The sequence below is a fragment of the Chaetomium tenue genome (assembly GCF_020726465.1).
Source record: "Chaetomium tenue strain MPI-SDFR-AT-0079 chromosome Unknown F5144scaffold_2, whole genome shotgun sequence".
Taxonomy (NCBI): Eukaryota; Fungi; Ascomycota; class Sordariomycetes; order Sordariales; family Chaetomiaceae; genus Chaetomium; species Chaetomium tenue.
In genome coordinates, this window is record NW_027117330.1 from 3,852,434 (window position 1) to 3,877,745 (window position 25,312).

A 25,312-nucleotide genomic window follows, 5' to 3' on the forward strand; every position below is an offset into this window, starting at 1 on the left:
TTTTCTTGATTTTTGCCCCTCTTTTGAGTTCGGCTTTTTTTGGCCAGAGGGAGCCCGTCTCGTTCCCTCTGTTCCCGAGTAATCTGTCAGGCACCTACCTCAGATATGTAGGGGTATCTTCCATCTTCAGCCTCTGTTGTGCTGACATACGATACTGTCCTATCGTAATATTTCGGACCCGGCCCAAAGGCCAGCTCCACCGTTTACCGGGCAAAACTCCATTTTGCTGCTGAGGAAACCGCCCGCCTTATTCTGGCTGATGAGCAGTCTCACTCGCCCAATCGTTAAACTTCTTCATCTTTCACACGGATACTGTGTCCAACACTTGTACTGGCCCACGTCATAATATCTGTGCAACAATGAGAAAAGACCCTGTTGCGCATATGGGAACTCCGGTTATCCTTCATTGCAGCTCTTTCCACGACGCCCCGAGACAAGAAACGTGAGATGGGTTATCCCGGCGACGGCTGACCTCATCATGAAGGAACCGTGTCATCGTAGGCCCGGTAATTCCAGCATCGTAAAGGCTGTCTTCGGATAATACATGGCACAGCACTCTTCTAACCACGTGCACCGTTCGGTGAAACACGGTGTCGGAGCGTTTGAGGTGGCCTGCGACCGATTAGGGCTGTTGACTGATGGCTCGCTTTGTGTTGTGTCTGACTCCATCTGGTGCAACGGTTATGGATTATGAGAGCTGAAGTCGTATAATCCACTATTTCAAGCAGGCTCATCACCGCGAGCTTGGGCAGCTTCAATGACGGGCTTTAATTGGGACAGAGTGACCTCGACGACCTTCTTGAACGCGTCCATCTCCTCATCCACAGTCCCGCCCAGTCCGGTGCTCGCAAAGCTTATAGAGTTGCCCACATAGATCGGTCGCTGGGTTTTCCTCGCCAGCAGTTTGGCTAGCCGCGTGGTGAACTCGATTGTCGGTTCCACCGTGCAAAGTGGCGTTGCCAGAGGCTGACTGGGGTTGTACCTCTGAACCAAGGTCAGTAGGTAGTTTGATTCAGATCATGTGGGAAGGCGGGCGTACGTCGGGAAGAGCATAAACAAATGACCCCAAGGGGGTTGGTGAACCCGCCTCTTCCATCGACGCCGTTGTGAGAAAGAGTAGAATGGCCTTGGACTTGACCGTCAGATGAAGGTAGATTCGCGAGTCTAGTGACCGCGGAAGAGGGAAAGATAGTTGGATGGGGGTGTCCATTGCCACTGTTGAAAAGTTTATTTAGTTTCGTGAAATGACACGGCGACAATAAGGTGCAGATGTTAGAACCCTTCACTCGGGCAACGATTGGAGTTGATGAGAATGGACAGAGGGTTAGGGTCTGTGATTTCTTGGGGTGTGTTCTCCCTGGTTTTTAGTGAACTGACTGTGCTTTCTTCTACGTACCTATCTCAACATAACTTGAAAGATTTGTCTCATATACTGAATTTTGAGGCCTGGGCCATTTGTTTGAGCCGAAGAGGTGTAACTCAGACCCAATTGAATTATTATACTTGCTTGGTATGGTCAAATGTAGCTTGCAGAAAGCTTTGTGCACCACGTTGACCGCATTTATGACACGAATAGAAACCTGAATTTAGAAATGGCCTAGTATCGGAGAAGCAACGGGACGGGACGGAGTAGCTAAACGATGCTCCTGAACGGGCCGAGTTCGGGTTTTGGTCAGCACCGGGGATGGAGGAAGGTGCCACTGCATCCGTCACTCCGAGGCAAACACCCACCGGTTTCCGGCTCCGCTCTTTCCGTCAACTCCATCTTCGAACACTCCCGGTTCCATTTTCTCCCCTCCACCACTACGCAAATAAATACAGAAATGGAGGAGGACAGCCCGTGGGACGGCATCGAAAATGGAATCGATGATCCGGAAGAGTTGCAGGTCATCTACCGCACACTTGATTCTTATCAGTGAGTAGCATCTCGGAAATTCTCACATGTCACTCTCCCGGTCACAGCATGGGCAAATCCCGATGTTTGACTCAACCCCAAACCCAATATTCCTTCTATTGCATATGAAACAGCCAGCCACCGTAGGGAAATTCCCCTATACCACCCTCCCTGCTTATTTCAGTTGCCATAACTCAGCCACCCGTGTGAGTTTGTTCTGTGTCAAATCTTTCAACTCTGCCGTTGCCTGCCCTCAAACTGCATCAATTATTGACTTCGCAATAGGCAATATGCTAAGACATCCCACTTCCAATGTACGCATCTGCGCAGGCAGGCGTTCTACGCTTTGCCACAAGCCCACTGGCAGAGGCTTGCGGGCCCTCCATTCAACTATCTAGACACTCTGAACAAGATAGACGACGCCATCGAATCCAACGCCGAGCTCGCCCGCACCATTTTCAAGAGGGGCCTGGAGATGTTCCATGTTGGTGTTCCCTCCGAGACGGGTGAACTGAAGTTGCCTCCGCAATGGAATGGCTCAGCCAAGCCCGGCGACATCGACAAAGCCCGCAGCACAATCCGCCAGTTCTACCGTGACTGGTCGGCCGAAGGGGCCGGGGAACGGGAGGCCAGCTTTGGGCCCGTCTTGCGCGCCATCGCTGCAGAGCAGAGCGCGAGGGGGCCGGACCACCCCCCACTCAAGATCCTCGTTCCTGGTGCAGGTCTCGGCCGGTTCGTTTTTGAGTTGTGCAGGAGCGGATACGAAGCCGAGGGCAACGAAATCTCGTACCACCAGCTGCTGGCATCCTCGTACATCCTTAACTGCTGCCAGAGTGCCGGCCAGCATACGATCTTCCCCTGGATTCACTCCTTTTCGAATCATAGATCCAGAGCCAACCACCTGCGCAGTTACTCCGTCCCGGATTTGCACTGTGCCACGGAGCTCACGGAGGCAGAGAAGACGAAACACGTTGGTTCTATGAGCATGAGCGCCGCCGACTTCTTATGCCTTTACGCCGAAGAAGACAGGGCGGCGGCCTACGATGTGGTTGCTACTGTCTTCTTTTTGGACACGGCGCCTAACCTCATACGGTACCTGGAGACCATATTTCATTGTCTCAAGCCGGGCGGCATCCTCGTCAACATCGGCCCTCTGTTATGGCATTTCGAGGGCCGCGTGTGGGACCGGGACGAACACGAGGACGGCGACCCCGACTCCGGCCACGATACATCTGGGATAGCAGATCCGGGTAACTTTGAACTCACGGACGAGGAGGTGATGGCGCTGGTGGCCGACGTCGGGTTCGAGATCGTGTCGAGGGAGACGGGCATCGAGGCGCCGTACATCGTCGACAAGGAGTCGATGCTGCAAACGACGTATAAGGCCAGCGCATGGGTTGCTCGCAAGCCAGCGACGGCATCTGCAGTTTGACAATAATGTATATTTACCGTCGTTTCGGAACAGTATGTGTTATAACGTAATATATGACTGGTTATACACAATTCCGTCTACAGCTTAACATCCAGCTGCCCCTTCTGCCACAACGCGCCGCCGTCAATCTCAATCGCCGCCCCATTGACATACGCGCCCGCCCTGCTGGTCAAATACACAATCACCCCCGCGATATCCTCCGCCTGCCCCAGCCGCCTCAGCGGGTTCTCCTTACCCAACGCCTCCGCACCCCCCGACATCTCCAACAACCCATTACTCATCTTACTCGGAAAGAACCCCGGGCAAATACTATTCACCGTGATCGCCCTCGGGCCCAACTCCACCGCCAGATTCCTTCCCAGATGCAACACCGCCGCCTTACTCGCACTATACCCGTACGTACCCTGCTTGCCCAGCGTCCCCACCCCCAGCCCCGCCACGCTCGCCGTAATCACCACCCGGCTCGGGTCCGCCGCGCGCGCCCGCCGCTGCAGCAGCGGCGCGAACTCGCGCACCGCGTTGAACACCCCGCGCACGTTCAGGTCCAGCACTTTCGCGAAGGCCGCGTCCGAGTGCGTGTCGAAGGCTTCGCCCCACGTCGCGCCCGCGTTGGCCAGCAGGATGTCCACGTGCTCGGTCTGCGCGGAGACTTGCGACACGAGGTGCTTGACGCCCTCGAGGGTCGCGCCGTCGGCGGGGACCGAGATGGCGCGCGCGCCGGGGCGGAGGTTGGGTAAAGCGTTGAGGGTCGCGCACGCGGCGTCGCAGGCGGCGGCTTTGCGCGAGGTGATGAAGACTTTGGAGGCGCCGGCTTGGAGGAGGCTGGGGGGGGTGGTTGGTTAGTGCTGGGGTATATACAGTGGGAGGGGTGGTTTTGATTCGGGGGGGGGGGGGGGTTGCTTACGCGGAGGCGGCGCTGAGGCCGAGGCCGCGGGATCCGCCAGTTACGACGGCGACTTTGCCTTCGAGGGAGAAGAGGGAGGGGAAATCGTGGAGCTGGGCTTCGGCCATGGTGATGGTTTGGGGTGGTGGGATGGACTGTCTGTGATGTGTGATATGACGTGGGTTTTGTTTCGTTTCGTTGTGGTCAGACAAGATGAGCGAGGGGTCAAGACTGGGGAATCCTAAGGTCAATTGGAGCAGTAGATGATCGGAATATATATTTGGGATATACTTGCGCTTGAAACCACCCTCAAGATTCCTTCCTCCTACTCTCTTTATCAGGGAGCCCCTGCTATTTGCGGGGAATCCTGGATGCCTCGGTAGTCCACGGCCGAGTGCGAGCGTTGAGTGGTGTCGCGGCCCCACTTCGGCTGTCAAGCCCCGGGCCAACTCCGAGACAGCCTCGGGAGGTTTTAGGGGGCTCGGCGCCGGAGTTGATCCAGATTGCTTTGACGACTTCTGTATCCTACATAGTAAGAACTGTGTACTAGATATCCCATTGTCAACATGGCGGCATAGTTCTGACTTTCATAGCACATGGACACATCGAGGGCAGAAGAGAAACGACGTCTTTAATACGGCGGAATTCGTACATCAGTTCGAGACAGTATATACCGCTCCCGGTTCGCCCCAGAAAAATACTCAGGTATTCAAAAAATAGTCCTCGCATCCCAAGAACGCCCGCAATTCAATGGCAACGCCTATACCTCGACCAAAGGCGGCTGAGGTTGAACTTCAGGGGCCTCTGTTTGCTGCTGAGCGGGACTCCCATCTTCACCTCCCTCTTGCCCTTCCTGATTCTCAGCGGCGGCTTGTTCGGCTTCTTGTTGCGCAGCCGCCTCTGCGGCCGCGGCAGCGGCAGCCCTCGCTTCCTCAGCGGCTCTCCGCTCCGCCCGCTCCTGCTCCTCGAGCTGTTGGATATGCCTCTCGGCCACACCCGGCGCAAAGCTAGCGAGGAACAAGATCCCCGCCCTCTCGATCCGCCTCATATGATCCCTCAGCCAACTCCCGTTCTGGACTCTCCGCTCCGCCACTAGTCTCGCTGCTGTTTGCGCCGGGTCCGGGTTTGCGACGTTCTCATTATTCTGGTTCACGGCCCCTTCCTGCTGGTTTTGCGGTTGCTCTTGCTGCTGCGGTTGCTGCTGCTGTTGCGGCCGATTGGGGTCCGCGAATGGAATCATCCCCTCAAGCTGCTCCCTCACCGGGTGGAACGCATTGTTGACCATTCCGTTAAATATGCCCGTGTTAATGGCGAGTACCACGGTGAAGGCTAGGACGAGGGATAGCCAGCGCTCCCAAGACGGGTCCGTATATGAGAACCACCACGCGAACGCGACTAGGCGAATGAGCAGCCAGATGTGCGGCCATATCGCTGCCACTAGAGGGGCCACGCCCGGATTTCCGTGTGCATTGAGTGCGGGTGCCGGCTGTGGCTGCGGTTGTGCTGCAGCTGCTGGCGCTGCGGGTACTGCTTGACCGGCTACTGGCCGGCGGCGGATCGCGGGCTGATGTTGGTTGTGTGCCTGAGGAAGTGGTTGTTGTTGATCCATGGCCGGAGCCGGCGGGTAGGGTTGTTGAGCGAGAGGTGAAGGCGGTTGATAGGGCTGTGTATGCGGCGCCTGAATATGTGATTGTGGCTGACCCGCATTTGCGCCGGCCAGCTGTCCTAGCCCCTGCTGGATTTGGGCCTCGATACGATGCGTCTCGCCGAATAATGAGGATGGGACAAGTGGCCGGTATAGGTTGGGTACTAGAGGCAGCGACCGAGCGGCAGGAGTGGTGTACAACTCCGAACCGTTGTTGATTAACAACCCCCGGGGCCCCGTCGGCGAGGAGAGAATGTACACCTCGGGGTGGCCTTGAAATTGTGCCGGGAGTGGCAGGCTACTCGGTCCAATGCCGCTTCCATGGCTAACAGATCTAGTCGATGTGTCTGGAGTGGCTGCCCGACTAACATTTCTTGATACGCCCGGGAAGATAGGGGTTGTGACGCCTGGCTGGATTGGTTGGATAGGGGTGTTGAAATTGAAGTGAGCAAGCTCGGTCGGCATGTTCGCTGGGGGCACGCCAGACGTATTCCGTTGCATAGCATTAGCCATAGTTTGAGCGGCCCGATTTGCGTCGGCTCCGTGGATTATGTTGCGGACATCAGCGGCTGAAAGCGGCCTTTGTCCGACAGGATCAGTAGGCGGCCCGGGCCTCGATGGGGGACGGGAGCCGGTGCCAGTGGGGTTGATGACATCGTTAAGAACGATCCTGAAGCTATATCGCTGCCCATCTGGCCCAGTACCTTCTCTTGTGACGGTCCGGAATGTCTGCCCGACGGGGCTGTTTCTCCCTCCCGTAGGATCAACCCCGCCAGCTTGAGGCTGGCTGTTACCGTCCTGAAAGATCTGGGGGCCCATCACGGTACGGTTGGTTTGTTGTTGCTGGGCTAAAAGTTGGCGGTAGTTTGCTTCCCGCAGCTGGAGTTGATTCATTCGTTGGAGTAGCTCCACTTGTTGGGCGTGTTGCTGGGCGTGCTGTTGAGCATGCTGATGGGCGTGCTGTGAAAAAGGAGCTGTGGCATGGGGCACACCAATAGGCGCCGAGCCCGGCCGGGGGATCGCGGCGGCGTTGGGCGCATTCCGGAGCGCATGTGGAAGAAGGCGTGGTTGAGTATCGGACGGAGGGAGATCGCCGGTGTCTCGCAGCACAAGATGTATTGTTTGCTGATCATTTGTTCGTAGCTATCATGGACTCCGTTAGCGCCCTCTCAAACTCGCAATTTGGTGAGAGAAAAAGCGTACTGTTTCCTCTCCAAAGATATCTTGTAATGTATCTGTGTCGCGTGCCATGAGCCGACCTCGGTGAATTAGACGTTGGTGGTCATCCGCCGGTCTCGATGGCAGAGCGTTTCGGATGTTTCCTCTCAGCTGCTGAATTGTCGTGGTAGCCGGCAGGTCAGGGAACCGTAGGATTCCAACACCGACAGATGGCGACACAATTTGAAGGTTGACCACCAGCGGCGCATCGTCTTGCGACGCCGGTGGGGTAGAGCCCGGCTGTTCGTCCGCCATTGCGCTCGATCTCGAGGCCGGGTGCGATAATCGGGAGCTCTATCGCACGGTCGCTTAAAATGCGCAACGGAAACCTGGATCTGTCGGGATGGCGTGACGGGTGGTATTGAGGGCAGTTGGTTCACTCGTCGGTGTTTTGGTTGGCGTCTATGACGAAGCCATGGATGCTCGGCATAAATTGTTTCGGACACGTTTAAAGCGATTGCAAGGAAGGGAACCAGGGGTTGTCTTGTAAAAGCAAAAGGCGCAAACTTGAAAGAGTCTCAGAGTTTGGTTTAAAGTTGCATTGACCTCAAAGCGTATAACGTGTTTGTTGAATGTGCTCCCCTCTTCCGAACTGCTGACGGCGTTGTGCTGTATATTCATCAGCCCCCGAGCTCCCGACTTGGAACTTCCACGCTGTCATCCGGAGGATTACAGACCACTGGCCACTGACCACTGACCACTGTGTACAAAAACATGCAGGTACAGCAGGGTACAGCTACTTGCCCCACTGCCCCTCTCACATGCTAGACATAAAATTGGCTATAATCTACCCCAGGGATAATCCACTATGCCGCATTTAGTGTGCAAATATGCGAAATTGACCGCTCTTCAAGTAGCCACAACCTCCACTACAAAAGGTGCCCGATCCGTCCCAAGTTCTTGGGCCATCGGGAAACGCCGATCCATCACTGGACTGGATTCTTTCGTCCGAATGCACACCTGCGTCATGAGAGCAACCGCTTGAGCTTACCGTGCCGCGAAACCCCCGCCATCGAATCCCTCAATTGCAAAAGCGGCGTCAATCGCCGCCGGCTAGAGGCTCCCTTGGCAAACGATGCAGGTTCGTGAGATACGGCACGCCGCCGTCCCTTCCTCTCTGGACTCGCCGTAAAAGGTCAAGATTTGTTAAGACGAAGACAATATGGCGTCTCTCCAGATTGGTCCCATTTCCTCTACTGTCGGGGTAGCTCGCTCGACGATTGTCCGGCGCTCGACCTGCCGCGGCTGCCACCAGATCTCCAACTTTTCCAACTTCCACGGCTTCTCCAGGGCTGCGTCTCGAAGACCGCAACCGTCGAGCCAGCGAACTCCCGGACATCGCCCCTTTTCACAGCAGTCACACAGGCCAAGGGCCGACTCCAAGGTGCACGACTCCAAGATCCACTGGTATCCCATCCCCGTCGGTCTCGGCGTTGGGTTCCTGGGGCTGGTGCAGTTCTACAAGGTCTACACCAGAGAGCAGGAAAAAGAGACCGAAGATGGCGAGCCCGGGCAACGGCCGAAAAAGAGACCGCGGGTTCGCCCAGATGGCCCCTGGTAGGATTTTCCCTTTTTTTTATGTGGGTGTGAGTGTCGGTATATGGGGTTGGAACTAACAGACGTTCAGGCAGGTGCAAATTATGTCGACCTTGCCCCTAAAGGCCATGTCCCGGCTATGGGGAAGGTTCAATGAATTGACTCTCCCGACCTTCCTCCGAATCCCCGGCTTCAAGATGTACTCGTTCTTTTTCGGCGTTAACCTAGACGAGATCGAGGAGACGGACCTCCGCGTGTTCCCAAACCTGGCCGCCTTCTTCTACCGCACTCTGAAGCCCGGCGCGCGACCCCTCGACCCTAACCCGAATGCGCTCCTCTCCCCGTCTGACGGGCGCATCCTGCAGTTTGGACAAATCCAGGGCGGCGATATCGAGCAGGTGAAAGGTATGACCTACACCATCGACGCCCTCCTCGGCCAAAACAGCCCCAGCCCGAGCATCTCGGGCCAGGCAACTCCGAAACGAAGTGAACACGAGCTGGAAGGGGATGAAGAGCTTGTCCAGAGGGAGGAGGAATTCGCACGGGTCAATGGCATCTCTTACACTCTCCCGGACCTCCTCTCAGGCAACAAGAAAAAGCGCAAGAACAGCTTCGACCACCCCAAGGACGAATCCGTCACTGCCTCGGCCACATCCGTCTCTGAGGTCCGCGCGGAGCTCGATTTAGGCGAGAAATCCTGGCTTGACTATCTCTCCCCGGACAGCCGGCACGTGCTCTATTACGCCGTTATCTACCTCGCGCCCGGCGACTACCACCGCTTCCACTCGCCTACTAATTGGGTTGTTGAGCGCCGCCGTCACTTTGCCGGCGAGCTGTACAGCGTGTCGCCCTATCTACAACGTACTATGCCCGGCCTGTTCACGCTCAACGAGCGCGTCGTGTTGCTCGGCCGTTGGCGCTGGGGTTTCTTCAGTTACGTCCCCGTCGGCGCTACCAACGTCGGATCTATTAAGATCAACTTTGACAGGGAACTCCGCACCAACAGTCTGACTACCGACACCGAGGCCGACAAGGCCGCCGAGGAGGCTGCCAACCGTGGCGAGCCGTACCTGGGTTACGCTGAGGCGACGTACGAGGCCGCGAGTCCTGTGCTGAGGGGCCATGCGCTGAGGCGCGGCGAGGAGATGGGCGGCTTCCAGCTGGGCAGTACCATTGTGATGGTATTTGAGGCGCCGGCCGGGGAGCACGACGAGAACGGGCGGCACACGGGCGGGTGGCAGTGGGCTGTGGAGAAGGGGCAAACGGTCAAGGTTGGGCAGGCGCTGGGGCAGATTGATGTTTCATCTCATGCCAACTGAATTTGGGAAATTATCGTACCAAAAAAGGTGTTTGGGTAATGCACGGAAGGCACCAGCATGTAAGCAACAAATTCAGGGCCCTCACTAGAATTTCGTCAGGTCTAAGCACAAAAGATTATAGAACAGATCTGTTTTTTAAATGTCTCAACGAGCGTCTCTTATTCTAATGCGCCTGTATATGAATGCCTAAACAACCGGACGAAATGACTCCTAAAGAATGCTTGCTTCTAACCCCCTTCCATGATATCAATTACCCATTAGGACGTCTATCCGCCTAAGCACCATAGACCTTGAGCTTCTCCTCCAGCGGAAGGAACGTCTTCTCCCCGGCGTCAGGCGAAACCTTGCCACCGAAGACAAGCTGCGCGCTCAGCTTCCAGGTAGCAGGGACCTTCCACTCCTCGACGACCTTGGCGTCAACCAGCGGGTTGTAGTGCTGGAGGTTGGCGCCGAGCCCCTCGGCCTCAAGCGCCGTCCACACGGCAAACTGCAGCATGCCACTGGAGTGGCCAGCCCAGATGGGGAACCTATTTTCCATCCAGTTAGCCCCCACTATCAACCAAAAAAAAAAAAAAAAAAAAAAAGACGGAGCAAGACCTACCGATCCGCATAAGTCGGAAACCTCGCCTGCATCCCCTCCACCACCGTCTGATCCTCAAAAAACAGCGCCGTGCCCGCCGCACCCCGGAACATGGCCATCTTGCCCGCCGTGGCCTCCCACCCGGCCTCGGGCACGATCGCCTTGAGGATGTCGCGCGTCGCGTCCCAGAACTTGTCGTGCTCCGCGCCGAACAGCACCACCACCCGGTTCGACTGCGAGTTGAAGCTGGAGGGTACCTGCTGCAGGGCGGTGCCGACGATGTCTTGGACGCGGGTGGTGGCGATGGGGAGGTCTTTGTTCAGGGGGTAGAAGGTGCGGCGGGCGGTGATGTGGCTGAGGAAGGTGTCCGCGCCGTTGGGGGCCGGGGTGGTGGCGGTGGTGGTGGTGGTGGTGATGCTGCCCATTTTGGTAGTGGTGGTGAAGGACTTGGGGGTGGTGGTGGTGGTGGTGGTGGTCTTGGGGAGTTGGGTTGTCAGAGGGCGGGTCTTGGAGAGTACTCGGGAGACCGATGTGAAGATTCTTTGCATTGAAGTGAGGAGTATGTCACTTGTGTGTGTCTTGTGTGTGAGGCAGTGGAGTGAGTGCTGGATGTGAAGGCTTGTTTGTGATGTCGAGAATAGGGGTTCGGATAGGGAACGAGCGAATGGGTTATATACACATTTTCCAAACTACTTGACTCTAAACTTTGCCATCCTTGAATTATCCACACGAGCCAGCCTAGAGAACAGGCTCTTTCCCGGTAGATGCTTTGCAATCAACACTGCAAATTTTTGGTTTTGGTTACTCACCTACTAGAGTGCCGCGCGCGGCATTTCACCAAATCCATCCCTGAGTCTCCACTGCTGAGTAACAGAGTTGACTGAAGACGAACGCTGGCCAACTAAAACTGGGTCCCGCTGGCCGCGCGCGAGACCAAAACGGAAGTCATAATGGTTATGTCAGCTTTTACACGAGGGCCGTGGCCCTTATTCTCCAATCACTGCACGGCAGTGGGCCAGATTTGGAGCCAAATCCATTTCAAATGCTGAACAAGTCCCAAGCCCCTGTTGAAGCAGCAGGGGTCACCGCTCTTAATTCTCGCCGCTCTCGGTCTCGGCGTTCGTGCCATCAGAACGACGATATGATGATATCGCAACATGCGCGCGCAAGTCTTTGAAATCAACAACACATCATTTCCCATGTAAAAGTTGTCATATTTGAGTAAACCATCTGTGGAAACTTCCAGTGCAATATGTTCAGACAGATACAGTTGCGAATGTTGCTTGTTTGCCCCTATCGTCCGACCCCGGGACTGCAAGAGTTTGGTTTTGGATTAGCTGAGAAGAGACAGAACTTTGGATGAGGACTGAGGACGAATAAAAACCGAAGAGGTTCACCATCTGAACGTGGCAATGACGGGATTACTGTGTAAACAACCTCAGTTGATACCTCTGATTGATCTATGAACAAAACACAGCTCTACACACGTAAAGCCCTACAACTAAATAGTCCATGTGCGTCGTATGAAGCCATCTAACGGCCAGCTAAATCTAGAATACCGCCTATTTCCTATTCTCTAGTGCCGGCCCGAGCCAATGGTATAAAATCAGAAAAACCATCTCCGCTGCAAATGCATGCGCCCAAACGCCCTCTCCGTTTTCTCTTTTGTTGTCCCAGACCGTACCATGTTTACGGATGGCCATAGAACAAGCATCAAGCTTCCCTGAGACCATACCCATTTCAAGTAGTAAAAAATGAAAAAGAGAAATAGCCCATTACCATGTCTCGGCAATGTACTGCCCCGCCTGCTTCTTCAGATCCCAAAACGTCTGAGCCTCCTCGCGCTCAAGCTTCCCCCTTTCCATAGCAACCTCAACGAGGGCCTTCTCCACACCCTCGCCCATGCCCCTACTACTCCCACACACAAAGACACGGCCATCAACCGAGTTGATGATATACCACACCAAGTCAGCCTGGGCTTTCACCTCCTCCTGGACGTAGCGGCCCTCGCCGCGGCGGCTCTGCACGACGCGTTTCACCTCGTCCTCGTGCACGCCCCACTCGCCGCTGTAGAGCTCGTCGACGAGCGAGTCGCGCACCCCCTGCAGCACCCACACCTTGTTGGCGCAGTTGGCCGTCTTGAGCCGCCGCTGCACGAACCCGCGGAAGGGCGCGATGCCCACCCCGGCCCCGATCAGCAGCATCGGCCCGTCCGTCACGAACTGCTTGGCCAGCGGGTTGGCCATGAGGCCCTTGAACATGGGGATGTAGAACTCGGGCGCCCGGTCGCCTTGTTGTTGTGCTTGCCCGTCTAGGAACTTCAGCGCCTGTCGCTGGAAGAAGCCCGACCCGACGCCGGACCGGGTGCCCGTCCGCCAGTCGGCCGTTTCGTGCACCGTGACGGCGATCTCGATCAGCCGGTGCTGCTTGCCGTCGCGCGTCAGGAACGACTCGTGCGGGTCGTTGGATAGCGAGTAGAAGCGCGGCATCAGCGGCTGCAGCACGGAGAGCAGGTGGTCAAGGGGCGGTTTGGCGCTGGGGAAGGCGTGCAGCAGCTGGGCGAGCGAGACGTGCGGCCCCGTGCGGAAGTCGCAGAACACGCCCTGGCCCTCGGCCGAGGAGAGGAAAAGGAGGATCTTGCGCTCGTTGGCTTCTGTCGCGTGCTCGGCGAGAAGGCGCAGGATCTGCTTGGTCGGCGGGTATGATTGGATGTCGGAGCACCAGGTCAGCAGGTCGCGGCGGGTCGTGACGATCTCCCGCGCCTGGTCATCGCCCCAGACGGTGGGCCATCTTCCCGAGGTTGTGCGAAGCAAGACCGGCTTGTCGCGGAGGAAGCGGGGCACCATAAGGAGATCGAGGACCTCCTCGACTATGGACGCCTCATTCGGCGCCGAGACGCCAATCGCACCGCCGACCTTGAAGTCGTGCTCCTCGCCCTCGGGGTAGTTTGTGACATCGAGATCGAAATGGAATGTCCGCTTTTCGGCGCCCGGGCGTGTCAATTCGCGGGTGTTGTGGATGCGGGCGGGGAAAACGTGATACGGGGGGTGCGGTTGCACAAACGAGGGCGGCTGTATCTCGGTGTCGAGATCCTCCAGTGTCAGATTGTGTAACGTCTTCTCTACATCGCCCACCGCCGACACTGGGCTGTCCCCACCCAGAGAGACGCCTGAGTCGGTGGGAGACGGTACACTCGAGGGCCGCCGGAGCGGTTGCAGGAAAGCGGTTTGTTCGGGCAGATCGCACACGCCGTTCAGCGTCGCAGGAACCTGGTCGATCTTAAGACACAGCGATCGGTATGCGTCGTTGTCGGGGAACTCGATCTGTTCAACCTCGATGTTGTCCTTCTTGGGGCGCCCGAGACCGAGGCAGCAGCCGCCTCCGCAGCATCGGCGGATCAATTGAGTTGTGGTCTCGCCCGTAATGCGCTGCACGTCGGCCGGGCTCTGTGCAATCAGGCGCGTCGATGCGCGGCGGCGGCGGGGCTCGGGCTGGCGGGGTTCTTCCAATTCGTGCTCGTCAGAGGACTCAGAATATGAATATGTAAGCGAGGGTGCGGCTGACGGGCCAGGGCGAGGTTCCTCGGGTATGCTCGAGACCGAATGCTCGGCCAGGAAACGGTCGATGTGTGTAGCCATTGTTTTGCGTTGCGGTCGGGGTGCCCGATAAGGTCGAAGGAGTGTAGACGGGGCGAGAGTAGCAAGAAGTGGTTTGATAAAGGGGGTTTTGGGCAGCAGAAGTCAGAAGCCCAGACTCATGACCGAAATTTGCACTAAATCGAAGACGGGGTTCACTCGGTCGGGTATGGGTTTGATGTGGACCAATCTAGGCCGTGAAGCGGTTTGTCCGGCTATTCGGTTGTTGGATTGGGTTGCGCCTGGTGGTTTACAAAGCAAGGCCTCATCAAACTCAAATCACAAAGTTGAAAACATTTGCTGAGCGGGAGGCTGGACATCTTTAACCCAGTGCGTTCCATTATGCAGGCGAATTCGACCCGTTGAGCGACGGTCTGAGGGTACGAGCACAGTGCGAGGGCTTTGGACTCACATGGCCTGTTTGGATAAGATGGCGAGCAAGGGCCGACGCCATCCACGCTTCTCCGATCAGGCCGTGCTTTCCCGCGGATTGCGGGAAATCTCTCTCGTTCCTTTTAAATTTCTCGATAACTATCTGACGCCCAAAAACGCCTTGAGGCATTTGTGCATGCGCGACAATGCGAGGAAGAATTAGGATCAATCACGCACCCTTCCATCCTAAACTCACTATGTACTTTGCATGTGTCTCGCTTCGGCATGTGTTGCGTCTGCTCCATCAGCGCGAGCTCGTCGCGGAGCGGTCAGAGAGTACGACGAGTGTCGTTAAATTTGCTCTCAGATTCCTTCAATACAATATCAAGCCATAGCCTGCACACTGGACTGAATTTCCTTTACCGGTCATGAGGTCTTCTGTGAGTATCAGGCCACTCGGCGCTTCAGACCCGAAACCGCCACTCCTTTCCACAGCCAAGTCTCGGCCCACTCGCCCCAGCCAGCCCCATCCCCAACAGTTTGGGGCCCGGCACTCCGAGCGACGAGAGGATGGAGGTGAGTGGGATGTTGTTGCAAGGAGATCTTTGATAAGACATCCCGTGCCAACGATAATGCCTCTTCAAAACGGCCTTGCTCATTGAGTGCTCGCGCTCGCTCCGAACTCGGCGTCTGCTTTGATTAGGGGCAGGGGAATGGCACGGTGTCCGGCTAAAAGTACGGACACTGTATGACGCCCAGATATCTAATCAATCAGAATTATCAATCAGCCCCACTTCGTGACCAAAACTGGCTCGAGAATCTCATCAGTCAGCCCCTTTCCTAAATTTGTTGATCTGATAAACAAATGGCGGGATCGTGGGGTCGAGCGAAGAACACAGGACACGTGTTCAGCATGGTTAATCTGTGGGATTAATCGCTCGTCTCGCTCATGTCAGTTTCCCCCTGAATTTCAGCAGCAAAAAGGGTCCAACGGTGGGCCCAGCCAGCACCCCCTCCTTTTCCCGGCGGCGACCGACGGCTTCTCGCGCTCCCCGCGGAAACGGAGCGGCGAATGGTTTCCGGAACCAGGGCACCGGCTGACCCACCGCGCCGTTCGGCAAACCTTGTCGAGCTCTCGGGTCAACCTTTTCGTAACTGAATTCCAGCACGTGGCTAGTTGGTTATCCTTGGCTTTTCTCAGCATAGCAGCTTGCATTTAAAACTTGGTTTTCTCACAGTTAGAACTAGGTGTGTTGTTTCGCAAGGAAAAACAAGCCGCAAGGTATTTTGTAACCATTTTTAGGTTGCTATGCAATGAAAGAATGCCTTTCGACTATGGACGTTGTAATAAACTTTGTCCGATCTATAGTTGGGATAAATGGCTACGGGCATCTTTATCTCCATAACTCCAACCATGATCAACATCGCCCTACTTCGTATTTCTAGGACCACATCTCAACAAGGAAAAGGGGTATTTATACAAATTACTACAACATACAATCATGGGGGATATAATCTTAGGCAAAAAGGCAATCCCCAAGCGTCCTATTCGTCAGTCTGATAGCTTTTAGTCCTGTTGGGAAAGCATTGATTGCCCTTGAGCTGGTATCTACCTTCGCAGCGGTACAAAACCGCACTCCTTACTCCTTAGACAGTCCAGTGACATTGTGGTAGGATCGCTCCCGAGGTCGTCAGAGAGGCGCGCAGGGGTTGGATAAGAGAGTTCAAGGCTCCTCCATTCACGCCATCAGCAGATGAAGGAAAGTCATATGTGTCTCTACTAAGTTGTTGAATCATGGATCAGGGGTGCTCATGACACAGTGGGTGACACAGCGCTAGACATTCAAGCGAATTATCACATCAACTCCAGGAGAAGTTATCAGAGCTTGGTCTCGAGGAAAGCCACGATGATCAGCTTATGCCGTGATTTTAACCACAAAAAAGTATAGTCATTCTGTACCGTCGTTTTGTCGTAACCCTCCCTCATGCCCACAACCAGCCCCCCCTTCATTGCAACATAGGGTATTGTGTTGGAAGTAGCCCAAAGAAAATCGTGAATGTCATACGTCATAAACTGCCAGACCACCCGCTGGCTGGATATCAATGAGGCCAGGTATGCAGAAGTAGAAAAAAAAAAAGAAAGGGCGAGTAGCATCTCGAGAGAGGCGCTTACTCGACAGCGGAACCGTCGGGGGGCGGTCGTCTCCAATCATCCCTAAAGAAAGACGACATGCTGAGAGCTTATTCAGCCTCGATTCAAGCCAAAATCGACCTGTGCGCAGAAGGACCTGGCTGGGTCCCGGCAACGAGGGAGAAGTGTGCCTGAGCCATCAACGTATACAAAATTCAGACGAATACCAGCTAGTCTTCAGCTGGCGCAGGGCAGGACCCCTAGAAAAATACCAAAAAACGTTCAGTGTCGTGCAATGGTGCGCGACTGATAGCAGAGGCCGACCCAAGAGAGTCAAAACGGAAGTGACCTAGTAGGTGCTGGCATGCCGTTTCTTCTTTTCCCAGCAAGTATCAACTGCCGGACGGACAACATTATGAAAATCCGCCGGGTCAATAGAACCGATGAAGAAGACTGGGAAGTTGTGCTCGATGGTGGTGAGTTTCGCATAATTAACGCGAGACTCTTTGACGAGTCGTTCCGTTCGTTCGTAGAGATTCACGCACACCGGATCAAAACCCAGCTGGGGCTCTCCATCCAGCTTCTTGGGCCGCTTCCCGGATTGGTAGATGATTCCATGTTTCAGGGGCTTGACGCCCCTCTTTCTGCAGGCCTGGTGCTCATATGTTAAGATGGGCCTGTGAGGCGGGTCAGCAAGGCCGAAACGGAGGAATTATAAGGCAGGGCATGCTTACACGCAGGTACAATGGCCTTCATCGTTGGCCACCACAATAAAACGTCGGAGCCCCTGATAGAAGGACCGACCATTCTGTTCGAAGCGAACTTGATGGGTCATCACCTCACTTTTTGGCGGCCCGGCGCCGAGAGGCTCGCACCAGTTAATCTTGAAGACCTAGAATGAAGCGTGTTAGTGATGTTAGGGCCGAGGGCTGATACTATCTCACCTCGCCAGGTTGGAACCTGGAAGAACGTTCAACAACGTATCCTAGGAAATTCAGCATACCGCAACCAGAGTCAGGTGGACAGGGTTCCTCACCGTCTTGTGAGCCCGGCTCTTGTCCGGAAGTAATACTCTCGGTCCCGTTGGTCTGGTGTTGGTAGTCTTCGGTTTCCGTCATTGATGTTGTTGGTCGTTGAGAGAATGATGGTCTCGGTGTTTCTCGGCCATTGTCCTCAGACGGGGGATACATATGATGACTCTGCGCTGCTGCCATCGAAGAAGACTCTCCTCCCGAGTAAGGTGAGCCGAGATCGCCCGTGTGATAGGGATCGGCCTCGGCCTGTAATAACGCATCATGGAGTAAATCGCCCGATGTGTCTGATGCAACGGACTCTTGAGCGTGGATAGAAACCAAGTTAGCAAAAGCGACAGCGGTATTGGGTTTGAAGGCTTACCCTGGCCCGTAGAGTAACGCCTGGTGTCATCCTCTCCCGCGGCATCGGGGTATTCTGTCGCGTCGGATGTTGGGGGTACGGTCCCTGAACTAGACGATTCGTCTTCGGCATCAAACTCCGCTGGTGGCCCTGCCCTCTAGTCAGCGGTCAAACTACCATAAAGGGGGTGAGCGTTTGTCGAACCTTGGCGGTACGGTTGGCTTGAGCTAGAAGCCTGTGAGAAACCAGATGCATATGCTGATTCGTGTGACGATTCGTATGTATCAGCATATTCCTGGTGGATGCAGGGTTCGGCATCGGATGCGGGCGGGTAGTCAGAACCGGGAGCGGTGCCAGTTCTTTTGTAAAACGGGGCCATGTGCGCGGGGGTAGGATTTTCGGAGTCTTCGTAGCTCCCGGTTTTCGCGGTCCTCGGGCGTTGCTTCTTCGAGGAGGGTTTATCCCTCGATCTGTGCTTGGAGTGCGTGTCGGCGCTCCTCCCCTGGCCCTTGGCGGAGAAAGCGGAATGAGCTGCTTGTGCGGATGATGCGCCGTACATGCCAGCAGCGGCGGCAGCGCCTTCGACGGGAACCGGGGCGCCATAGGTGTAGGCTCCGTCCTGGGTGTAATGTGTGCCTTGGTGGATACCGAGGTTGACATTACTGAGCGAGTTTGCAAGATCATCGACGTTCCCTCGCGGCGCCGTCTGGGCTGCTTGAAAGTCGTAGTGCACAAGGCCTAAGCGATGCGCATGGTTAATACTGAACTAAGGGGTTCATCTGTCGACTTGGGGATTCATACCCTGGGCATCCTTCCTGGCCCTGTACCAGCAATTCTGTGAGTAATCCCATGCCCACTCGCTCCAGTCAGTCCCACCGGGGTCCATGGTGATGGCTTGCCTCGCGGGCCAGAGCAGTCGGGATGTTTTGTAACGTAGCAGGCAAGATGGGGTGGAATGGAAGCATCAGACAGCAAGACGCAGTTCGTTCGATGTGGTGTTAGGACACTTGCTAGCACTAGCTGTCTTGGGGTACCGGTGCTATGGACGACGACGGAACGGGCCTTGTCCCGTGTGCAGCAAGCAGTCTTTCAAGAAAGCACTCCAGGAACCAAAAATACGATAAGAAAACGAAGTTGGGAAATCGCGCGCTCCGGAAGGCTGGGGTGGTTTGATAAGGCCGTGGAGCTTCGATTGCCTCGCAGAGCCTCACAACACCAGCCGGGAGCTGGGAGCAGTAAGTATCAGCGGTCCGGCGCAACCTTGACCGGCTTTCCAGCAGGACGCAGCTTGGGATCTCAAGCTACTTGCTGGCGTTGCTGTCGTATATTAAATGCAGCTACAATTGGTGGGGGGAATCTCGTGACACACGGTTCGGCCCCTCATTCGCGGCGGGAACCGAACTCTCGTCGCCGGTTGAATGGCGCTGAATGGCGTGGCCGCGAGGGCGACGGAGGGTGACCTTTTGGTTTCGGGGTGCAGGTGGTGGGAGAGCCAAGTCAAGGGATTGCAGATGGAATACCTACTGGCAGGTGCAAAACAGTGGGGAAGGGAAGTCGGGAACGGAGGGAAGTAAGTGGATGGAGGGGCAGCGCGACTAGGTTGGAAAGGAGGGGTCCTCTGCCGACCGCGGGAAACATATGAGCCGGGCCTGCTTGCAAATGGGACTAACTAGGTAACTCTCTCTTCCGCGAAAGTGGCTGCTTTTTCATCCCTCTTATCTTGGGCCCGAGTGGCCAATGTTAACAAGACCCGAGGCACCCTCCGGCCGACCGCTGACCGCTCCGGTTGGTCCTATGCCGAGCACTTGCTTAACCTGTCGGTGCTCAACTTGCCAGTGGGATGTGGCGCTCTCCAGGCCCGAACACAGACTGCATGTTTTAGCCCAATGCCAATGCCAGCTGTGGTGCGCCGGGGAACGAAGGGGACGAGAGGACGGGAGGGGAGAAGAGGGGCAGCAACCTGTCAGCTCCTCTTGCCCACTTAACTCTGCATTAGGCTGCGACACTCGAGTGGGAACCGAGGGAAAGAGGAAACACCGGCTGGCGGAGCACTTGCCGTCACGGGCCGTTGAAGACAGTCCCACGCCAAAATACACCTCCCCGAATCAGCCAGGTGCATCCCATTCCCTCATGTGCCCCACCACATCAGGGCCGCCGCGTGGGTTGGACTGTGGGGATGTGGTGCGGACGGAAACCGCCTGCGGGCGGGGATCGGAGCCGCCCTCACAAGTGGAGCCTTGAGCGAGCGACGACTCCACCAAACTGCAGGGTTCTAGTTGGTAAGTTTGCAGGTTGGGTTGACGATGAGATGTCGAGGAACTGCCCGACACATTGCAAAGGGTCACATGGTGAGGGGGGAAAAGCACCCTCGTACCTGAGATATACTAATGGTAATTCTGACGGCATCCGCGGAAAGGCCAGTTCTGTAGGTTCTTTTCCTTCTGGAGTATCTTTTGAGCTAGGTTCCTACCTAGGTAGGTACCTTAGGTATGTACCCTAGATCGATGGGCTGAGGTTGCCGGCCCACTTGGGATGTATTTCAAGATCAGATAACCTAATACGATATTTCGTGACGATCCTTGGATTGCAAGGTGCCCGACGCAACAAAGGACATTGTATATACGAAGAATTGCTTGATATTGCGGCATTCAAAAGGAGTGTATTGGCGAGATTAAAGATTCCGCGCCGCATCCACAAACAGCAGAATTCCAAGCTGTGTGATTAATGCAGCAGTGCTGTCCCAATCAATACATCAATACCTGGGAGACGAGAGCCCCAACTCCCCTGCTTGGCGCTTCGAGAACACCCAACCCATACATACGTAAGTAACATGTGTTACAAGCTGACTCTCCGTCGCACTCGGTGTATCTTCGAGTGGGATGGCGATAATTCCTTGCGATTTGCTCGACGTACCATATCTTTGATACTCAGCCTCACCGAGGAATCCAAAACTGAGGAAAATAAGACATTCTAAGAGCAAGGGGAGGTTTGAATGCCGATCAGTCATAACCATGTAAAACAGTCAAAGTGCTGTAACTAATAAATACGGTACTGGGTACCGATGTAACTATTGGGAAAGCCCGACCAGACTCGAGGCACCACCGTGTTCGTAGCCTTTCCATTCCATCCATCCTCCTCCGCATTTCCTCGAGCTGACCCGGCCCCCTGAGAGAAGAACGACGCGCCAACTTTCCGCACCCTGCAACGAGTCGAGAACATTCCAGTCGCTTATTTTCCCTGTCGCACTGTCGCCCTCGCCGGCCACTTTCGCATGCGCACCCGCAGCCCCCGTCGACCTCGTGCAGCTTCGATGGCACAGGCTGTCGGGGGAGCTGCCCGAGTGGATGCGTGGCCTCGATCCCTATGGCACCCACAACCATGCCCAAGTCGTCTCCATTATCCCGTCGCGCGTCGGCACGCTCCAACGGGACCGATCATGATCGCGTTGGGGCCCTGACTCCGACCCTCCAAATCGCACGATCGACCTCTCCCCTCCCGATCGTCCCGACCGATCTAGCCCGCCTCAAGATTGCCAATCGAGATGCCCAGCATATCCCACCGCCGGCCCGGTGGCAGCTTGGCCCGTTCTACGAAGACGCCGGGCTGCGCAACCCCATGGACCGACCGTATAGCCGCAATAACACGGGCGATTCCACCGTCCTGTCCAACGAGCACTCGATCGTTTCGTCCCGGGAGGACTCCGACACCAGCTCGGACGACCATGGCTACTATTCACCATCAACAGCGGATTGGCGACGTCCACCACCCCAACCGTTGCCGCCGCGCGGCAACCCTGGCTTCGTACCACCACCACCATGGCACCGTCACCCGCCTGTTGGGCCGATCGGCAGACAGCCCCCGATCCAGCATATTCGGGGCCCGGGCCCGGTCTATTCTGACCCAGAGTCGGAAGACTCGGATGAAGCGACGAGGAGCCTGCCCAGCGAAGGCGGGCGGCGCAACGAGCTTCAGGAATTGCTCGATGCCCAACAAAGACGTATCCGGCAGTTGAGACATGAAATTGCTGGCAAACGAAAAGAACTACGGGGGCTCAGACGCCGAAAGGACGACACGGACAACTCCCTGATGCAATTCTTCCGGCCTCATCTAGTGTCAACAAAGAACGGGGTTGCTGTCATCCCTATGGATGTTCTCGAGGCGAAAATCGGCGAGATGCAAAAGTTTCGGGACGAATACTACACGGCCGAGATTGCGTGTGAAGCCATGGAGATTGAGCTAGAAATGGAGGAGCGTAAGCTCGAAGAGTTGGAGGATAGGCCATCTCGGTCACCCTTCCGCCGGGCGGATGTGGTCCCAAAGATCGAGCTGTCACTACCACCGCCAACTATGCGAGGACCCGACACTGTGGAGGCCCAAGAACAAGATGACTCCAGTGACGAAGATGACTCTACACCGCCAACTCCTGTTAGCCTGCTAGGGATATCGGGGCACCTGCCCGAGGACGTGCATCCCTTGTACGAGCTTCTTTTGGAAGCGGCCGGCGACCGCCAGCTTGCGAAAGAGGACGTCGAGGACCTCGGGATGCGCCGCGAAAAGATACTCTACGACCTCGAAATCGAACTCCATCGGAAACGCGTGCGTGAGAACCAAGGTAACCAAATCAGCGAGGAGGATCTCCTCTCCCTGCGATCCTCGCTAGCCCAAGTTCCCACCGACGCCGCCGAGTTCGAACACCTCTTTGGCATCACCATCAGCGAGGATGAACTTGAATTCCTCCGCAACTACGACTCGGCCTTCCAGCGTGCCCGCACGGAGCTCGAGTCGGCCACCGAAACGCTGTCCCACCTCCGCGCCCTCTGCCTCAAAAAGGGCGTCATGCGCCAACACGCCTCCTACCACGAGGAGCTAGCCATCCACTCCAGCTCCCCGGACTGGCTCCCCTCCCCCCAAGACGGCAACATGGCCATCGAGCCCCCATCCCGACCATCCCCCAACCGCAACCACCCACACGCACCACCCCCTTCCCTCGCCCACCCGCGGTTCCCCATCCTCCTCTCCAACCCCTCCCACGTGCTCTCACAACTCACCCCACTCCAAGCGCTCAAACGCACGCTGCAACTACCCAAAGACGACCCGCGCAGCGCGCTGCGGCGCGCCGAGTGCATGAAAGAACTAGGCATCAGCACGCTCATGACCAAGGCCGAGAACAAGCCCGACTACATCAACCAGTGGCTGATCCACCGCCTGCGCACCAGCCCCATCGAGGCCGAGCTCATGCTCGCCGTCTGCGAAGGGGTCTTCAAGGTCGTCAACCTCCGCCGCTGGCAGGAGGAGGTCCTCTACTACTGGCGCCTGGACGAGGCCGCCAATATGGGGGTCGAGTTGTTTGATGGGCCCGTGTCGCTCCCTGATATGGGGGGGGTGTTTGCGTTGGGGTTGAAGCCTGCTGCGGCTGCAACTGGGGTTGGGGTTGGGGTTGGGGCTGCGCCAAGTGGGCTGGTTGGTGGGGGGGTGGGGGTGCCGCCGTCGCCTTTTCCGCTGCCTTTGCGTGGTGGTGGTGAAGGGGGTGGTGGGTTCGGGGGGAGTGATGGTGGAGGGGTGAATTCGGCCATTGGGGAGGGGCAGACGGTTAGGAGTGATGGGGGGCGGGGGATGGGGAGTCCGGGGGTCAGGGCCGAACGGTCGATGTCGGTTTAAGAGCTTGGAATAGGGGCGGCGGGTGCTGCCTGGAATAGGTTTGGGTGCGGGTTTTTGGGTGTGTTTGATGGGAGGTTCTGGAGATTGTTTTGCACTGCAGCGCATACTTTATCTTGCCACCTTCTTGGCTACTCCCCTTTGTTTACTTTGCCCTTTTTTTCCCTTTTTTTTCTTTTCTTTTCTTCTTTTTTTTACAGTTTTATTTCTCTTCTTCTTATTGGCACCAGCATTTGGGGCCTGCTTTTGGATTACTTATGCGCAACTTTCGGTTCAAGTTGGGATGGGGCAGTCAAAAGTGATATCCAGGGTTGGTGAACGCAGCTACAGTTTTGTTTTGGGGATTTTTCTGTCTGTTTGTTGGGCCTGTCTTTTTTGGGTATTTCGGATACAGCTCGGGGCACTACAGCAACCAGGATTGGGTCTTTATGCACGGCGAGCGTTCTATTTCCTCCTTTTGTAAGGTTGAGATACCACGGGCATTGGGTCGGGTTTCTGGTCGATACACTTCTTACTTTGCGCTCTAAATTGTAATAGGGTTTCTTGAGACGACGCGTCCGTTTGGTCTATGACGTTTTGTTGTTTTTGTGCGTGTATGTATGCCTCCCCCTATCGTACGTACCAGTACGCTCACGGGGAACGGTCATGTTACAGCCGATTACCATCGGTTCGGTACCACTGTCCCGGGCGCCTCGGCATGTCTGACATGGAAGAGGTGCATGAATGCGGGCGGCGCCTTCGAGGGCTGAAGGCAGGGAGGGAGGAAGCCCCCTTGTCATCATCCATCCATCGGATCACATTCCTTCTCGTGCCGCACCTCGCGCCCGACAGCCCGTCTCACACCACCATCCTTTCCAATTTTGTCACCCATGTCTCACAAGAACTGACATCAGGCGGCTGCTGTGGCATGTCAGTGGATGCTGGGTTCACTGCAACGGCACGACGTACATACTTGTGCAGGGCTGCCTACTTGACCTCCCTGGCTTATAGTTGCCTTCTTCATTGTCGAAAGTATGACGCATCGTATCCCTTGACTGCCTGCCTGCCTGTCAGTCTGCAGAGCGCGGAAGGCGGCCAATGTGCAGCCGGGAAGCAAGGCAAGTGACGGACGGCATTTGATGTAACTCGGGATTTTACGCTGTGCCACCACACCCAGTCGTGGGCTCGGGAAAGCTCGATTGGTTGCCGACGGGGCTGGGCAAAGCCTTGCGCAGCTATCCCCCCTTTTTTCCTTTCTGGAAGATTGGCTTTTGTTCATTGGTTGTGATCTTCCTTCACCCCGACACAGGTTGCCTTAAGACGCGTCTCTGGATGAGGATTGACATGTGTCTGAGAGGGTAGGACGAGAAAATTCCGTGGCCGGTGAAAGAGTGTGATTCAAACCTTTGAAACTTCACGGTCAATGTGGGCGCGGGGACTGACGACATACGGCCGAGAATGCGCTGACTAGGGGGAGTCGTGGTTGAGAAAATACAATTGCTTCTTGAAGACTAGCCAAGACCAATAGGCAGAACGAATACCAAACACCCCAGGGTATGTATGTACCTATGGCTTGGAGGAAAACAAAAGAACGTCGGTCAACAAGAAGGGCAAACACCGACCTACCAACCCCGTTCGAAAAGGGGCATGTCAGATTAC

At 55.9% G+C, this 25,312-nt stretch overlaps 9 protein-coding genes across 9 annotated transcripts; 3 read left to right on the plus strand and 6 right to left on the minus strand.

Annotated features, from left to right (window-relative positions):
* Positions 1-401: 401 nt before the first annotated feature.
* On the minus strand, positions 402-1,515 carry F5144DRAFT_132950 (uncharacterized protein). The gene is made up of 3 exons (XM_066782315.1): positions 1,397-1,515; positions 1,040-1,215; positions 402-984 (listed from the first exon to the last, which is right to left on the minus strand). Exons 2-3 carry the CDS (start codon positions 1,208-1,210, stop codon positions 721-723), a joined length of 435 nt encoding a protein of 144 aa, XP_066646976.1. The 5' UTR covers positions 1,211-1,215; positions 1,397-1,515; the 3' UTR covers positions 402-720.
* F5144DRAFT_563534 (N2227-like protein-domain-containing protein) lies at positions 1,195-3,378 on the plus strand. The gene is made up of 4 exons (XM_066788378.1): positions 1,195-1,215; positions 1,397-1,510; positions 1,577-1,915; positions 2,180-3,378. The coding sequence occupies exons 3-4, from the start codon at positions 1,641-1,643 to the stop codon at positions 3,324-3,326; spliced, it is 1,422 nt and encodes a 473-aa protein (XP_066646977.1). The 5' UTR covers positions 1,195-1,215; positions 1,397-1,510; positions 1,577-1,640; the 3' UTR covers positions 3,327-3,378.
* Positions 3,379-4,598, minus strand: F5144DRAFT_563535 (uncharacterized protein). The gene is made up of 3 exons (XM_066788379.1): positions 4,505-4,598; positions 4,231-4,440; positions 3,379-4,148 (listed from the first exon to the last, which is right to left on the minus strand). Exons 2-3 carry the CDS (start codon positions 4,335-4,337, stop codon positions 3,404-3,406), a joined length of 852 nt encoding a protein of 283 aa, XP_066646978.1. The 5' UTR covers positions 4,338-4,440; positions 4,505-4,598; the 3' UTR covers positions 3,379-3,403.
* On the minus strand, positions 4,599-7,732 carry F5144DRAFT_627445 (uncharacterized protein). Its single transcript, XM_066792291.1, has 2 exons — positions 7,058-7,732; positions 4,599-6,997 (listed from the first exon to the last, which is right to left on the minus strand). Exons 1-2 carry the CDS (start codon positions 7,325-7,327, stop codon positions 4,970-4,972), a joined length of 2,298 nt encoding a protein of 765 aa, XP_066646979.1. The 5' UTR covers positions 7,328-7,732; the 3' UTR covers positions 4,599-4,969.
* Positions 7,733-8,234: 502 nt separating this feature from the next.
* F5144DRAFT_482903 (phosphatidylserine decarboxylase-domain-containing protein) lies at positions 8,235-9,927 on the plus strand (the record flags this gene model as incomplete). The annotated part of the gene is made up of 2 exons (XM_066785362.1): positions 8,235-8,629; positions 8,700-9,927. 2 exons carry the CDS (start codon positions 8,235-8,237, stop codon positions 9,925-9,927), a joined length of 1,623 nt encoding a protein of 540 aa, XP_066646980.1.
* A 274-nt stretch (positions 9,928-10,201) lies between these two features.
* Positions 10,202-10,932, minus strand: F5144DRAFT_600060 (Nitroreductase-like protein; the record flags this gene model as incomplete). The annotated part of the gene is made up of 2 exons (XM_066791047.1): positions 10,202-10,454; positions 10,529-10,932. 2 exons carry the CDS (start codon positions 10,930-10,932, stop codon positions 10,202-10,204), a joined length of 657 nt encoding a protein of 218 aa, XP_066646981.1.
* Positions 10,933-11,995: 1,063 nt separating this feature from the next.
* Positions 11,996-14,313, minus strand: F5144DRAFT_133153 (uncharacterized protein). The gene has a single exon (XM_066782316.1). The coding sequence runs from the start codon at positions 14,143-14,145 to the stop codon at positions 12,283-12,285; it is 1,863 nt and encodes a 620-aa protein (XP_066646982.1). The 5' UTR covers positions 14,146-14,313; the 3' UTR covers positions 11,996-12,282.
* A 2,526-nt stretch (positions 14,314-16,839) lies between these two features.
* Positions 16,840-18,905, minus strand: F5144DRAFT_642630 (uncharacterized protein; the record flags this gene model as incomplete). The annotated part of the gene is made up of 7 exons (XM_066792803.1): positions 16,840-17,322; positions 17,380-17,537; positions 17,590-17,630; positions 17,682-17,978; positions 18,041-18,169; positions 18,224-18,730; positions 18,821-18,905. The coding sequence occupies 7 exons, from the start codon at positions 18,903-18,905 to the stop codon at positions 16,995-16,997; spliced, it is 1,545 nt and encodes a 514-aa protein (XP_066646983.1). The 3' UTR covers positions 16,840-16,994.
* A 2,492-nt stretch (positions 18,906-21,397) lies between these two features.
* Positions 21,398-24,423, plus strand: F5144DRAFT_545479 (uncharacterized protein; the record flags this gene model as incomplete). The annotated part of the gene is made up of 3 exons (XM_066787368.1): positions 21,398-23,401; positions 23,716-23,735; positions 24,300-24,423. The coding sequence occupies 3 exons, from the start codon at positions 21,398-21,400 to the stop codon at positions 24,421-24,423; spliced, it is 2,148 nt and encodes a 715-aa protein (XP_066646984.1).
* Between the last annotated feature and the right edge of the window lie 889 nt (positions 24,424-25,312).

Excerpts from the sequence above, each read along its gene's own strand:
- F5144DRAFT_563535 (XM_066788379.1), bottom strand. The coding sequence starts at position 4,337 with ATGGCCGAAGCCCAGCTCCACGATTTCCCCTCCCTCTTCTCCCTCGAA. Across the intron at positions 4,149-4,230 it reads GGCCTCAGCGCCGCCTCCGC|CCTCCTCCAAGCCGGCGCCT; the intron begins GTAAGCAACCCC and ends CACCCCCCCCAG.
- F5144DRAFT_627445 (XM_066792291.1), bottom strand. The coding sequence starts at position 7,327 with ATGGCGGACGAACAGCCGGGCTCTACCCCACCGGCGTCGCAAGACGAT. Across the intron at positions 6,998-7,057 it reads ATATCTTTGGAGAGGAAACA|CTACGAACAAATGATCAGCA; the intron begins GTACGCTTTTTC and ends AGTCCATGATAG.
- F5144DRAFT_133153 (XM_066782316.1), bottom strand. The coding sequence starts at position 14,145 with ATGGCTACACACATCGACCGTTTCCTGGCCGAGCATTCGGTCTCGAGC.
- F5144DRAFT_132950 (XM_066782315.1), bottom strand. The coding sequence starts at position 1,210 with ATGGACACCCCCATCCAACTATCTTTCCCTCTTCCGCGGTCACTAGAC. Across the intron at positions 985-1,039 it reads TTGTTTATGCTCTTCCCGAC|AGGTACAACCCCAGTCAGCC; the intron begins GTACGCCCGCCT and ends ACCTTGGTTCAG.
- F5144DRAFT_563534 (XM_066788378.1), top strand. The coding sequence starts at position 1,641 with ATGCTCCTGAACGGGCCGAGTTCGGGTTTTGGTCAGCACCGGGGATGG. Across the intron at positions 1,916-2,179 it reads CGCACACTTGATTCTTATCA|GCAATATGCTAAGACATCCC; the intron begins GTGAGTAGCATC and ends ACTTCGCAATAG.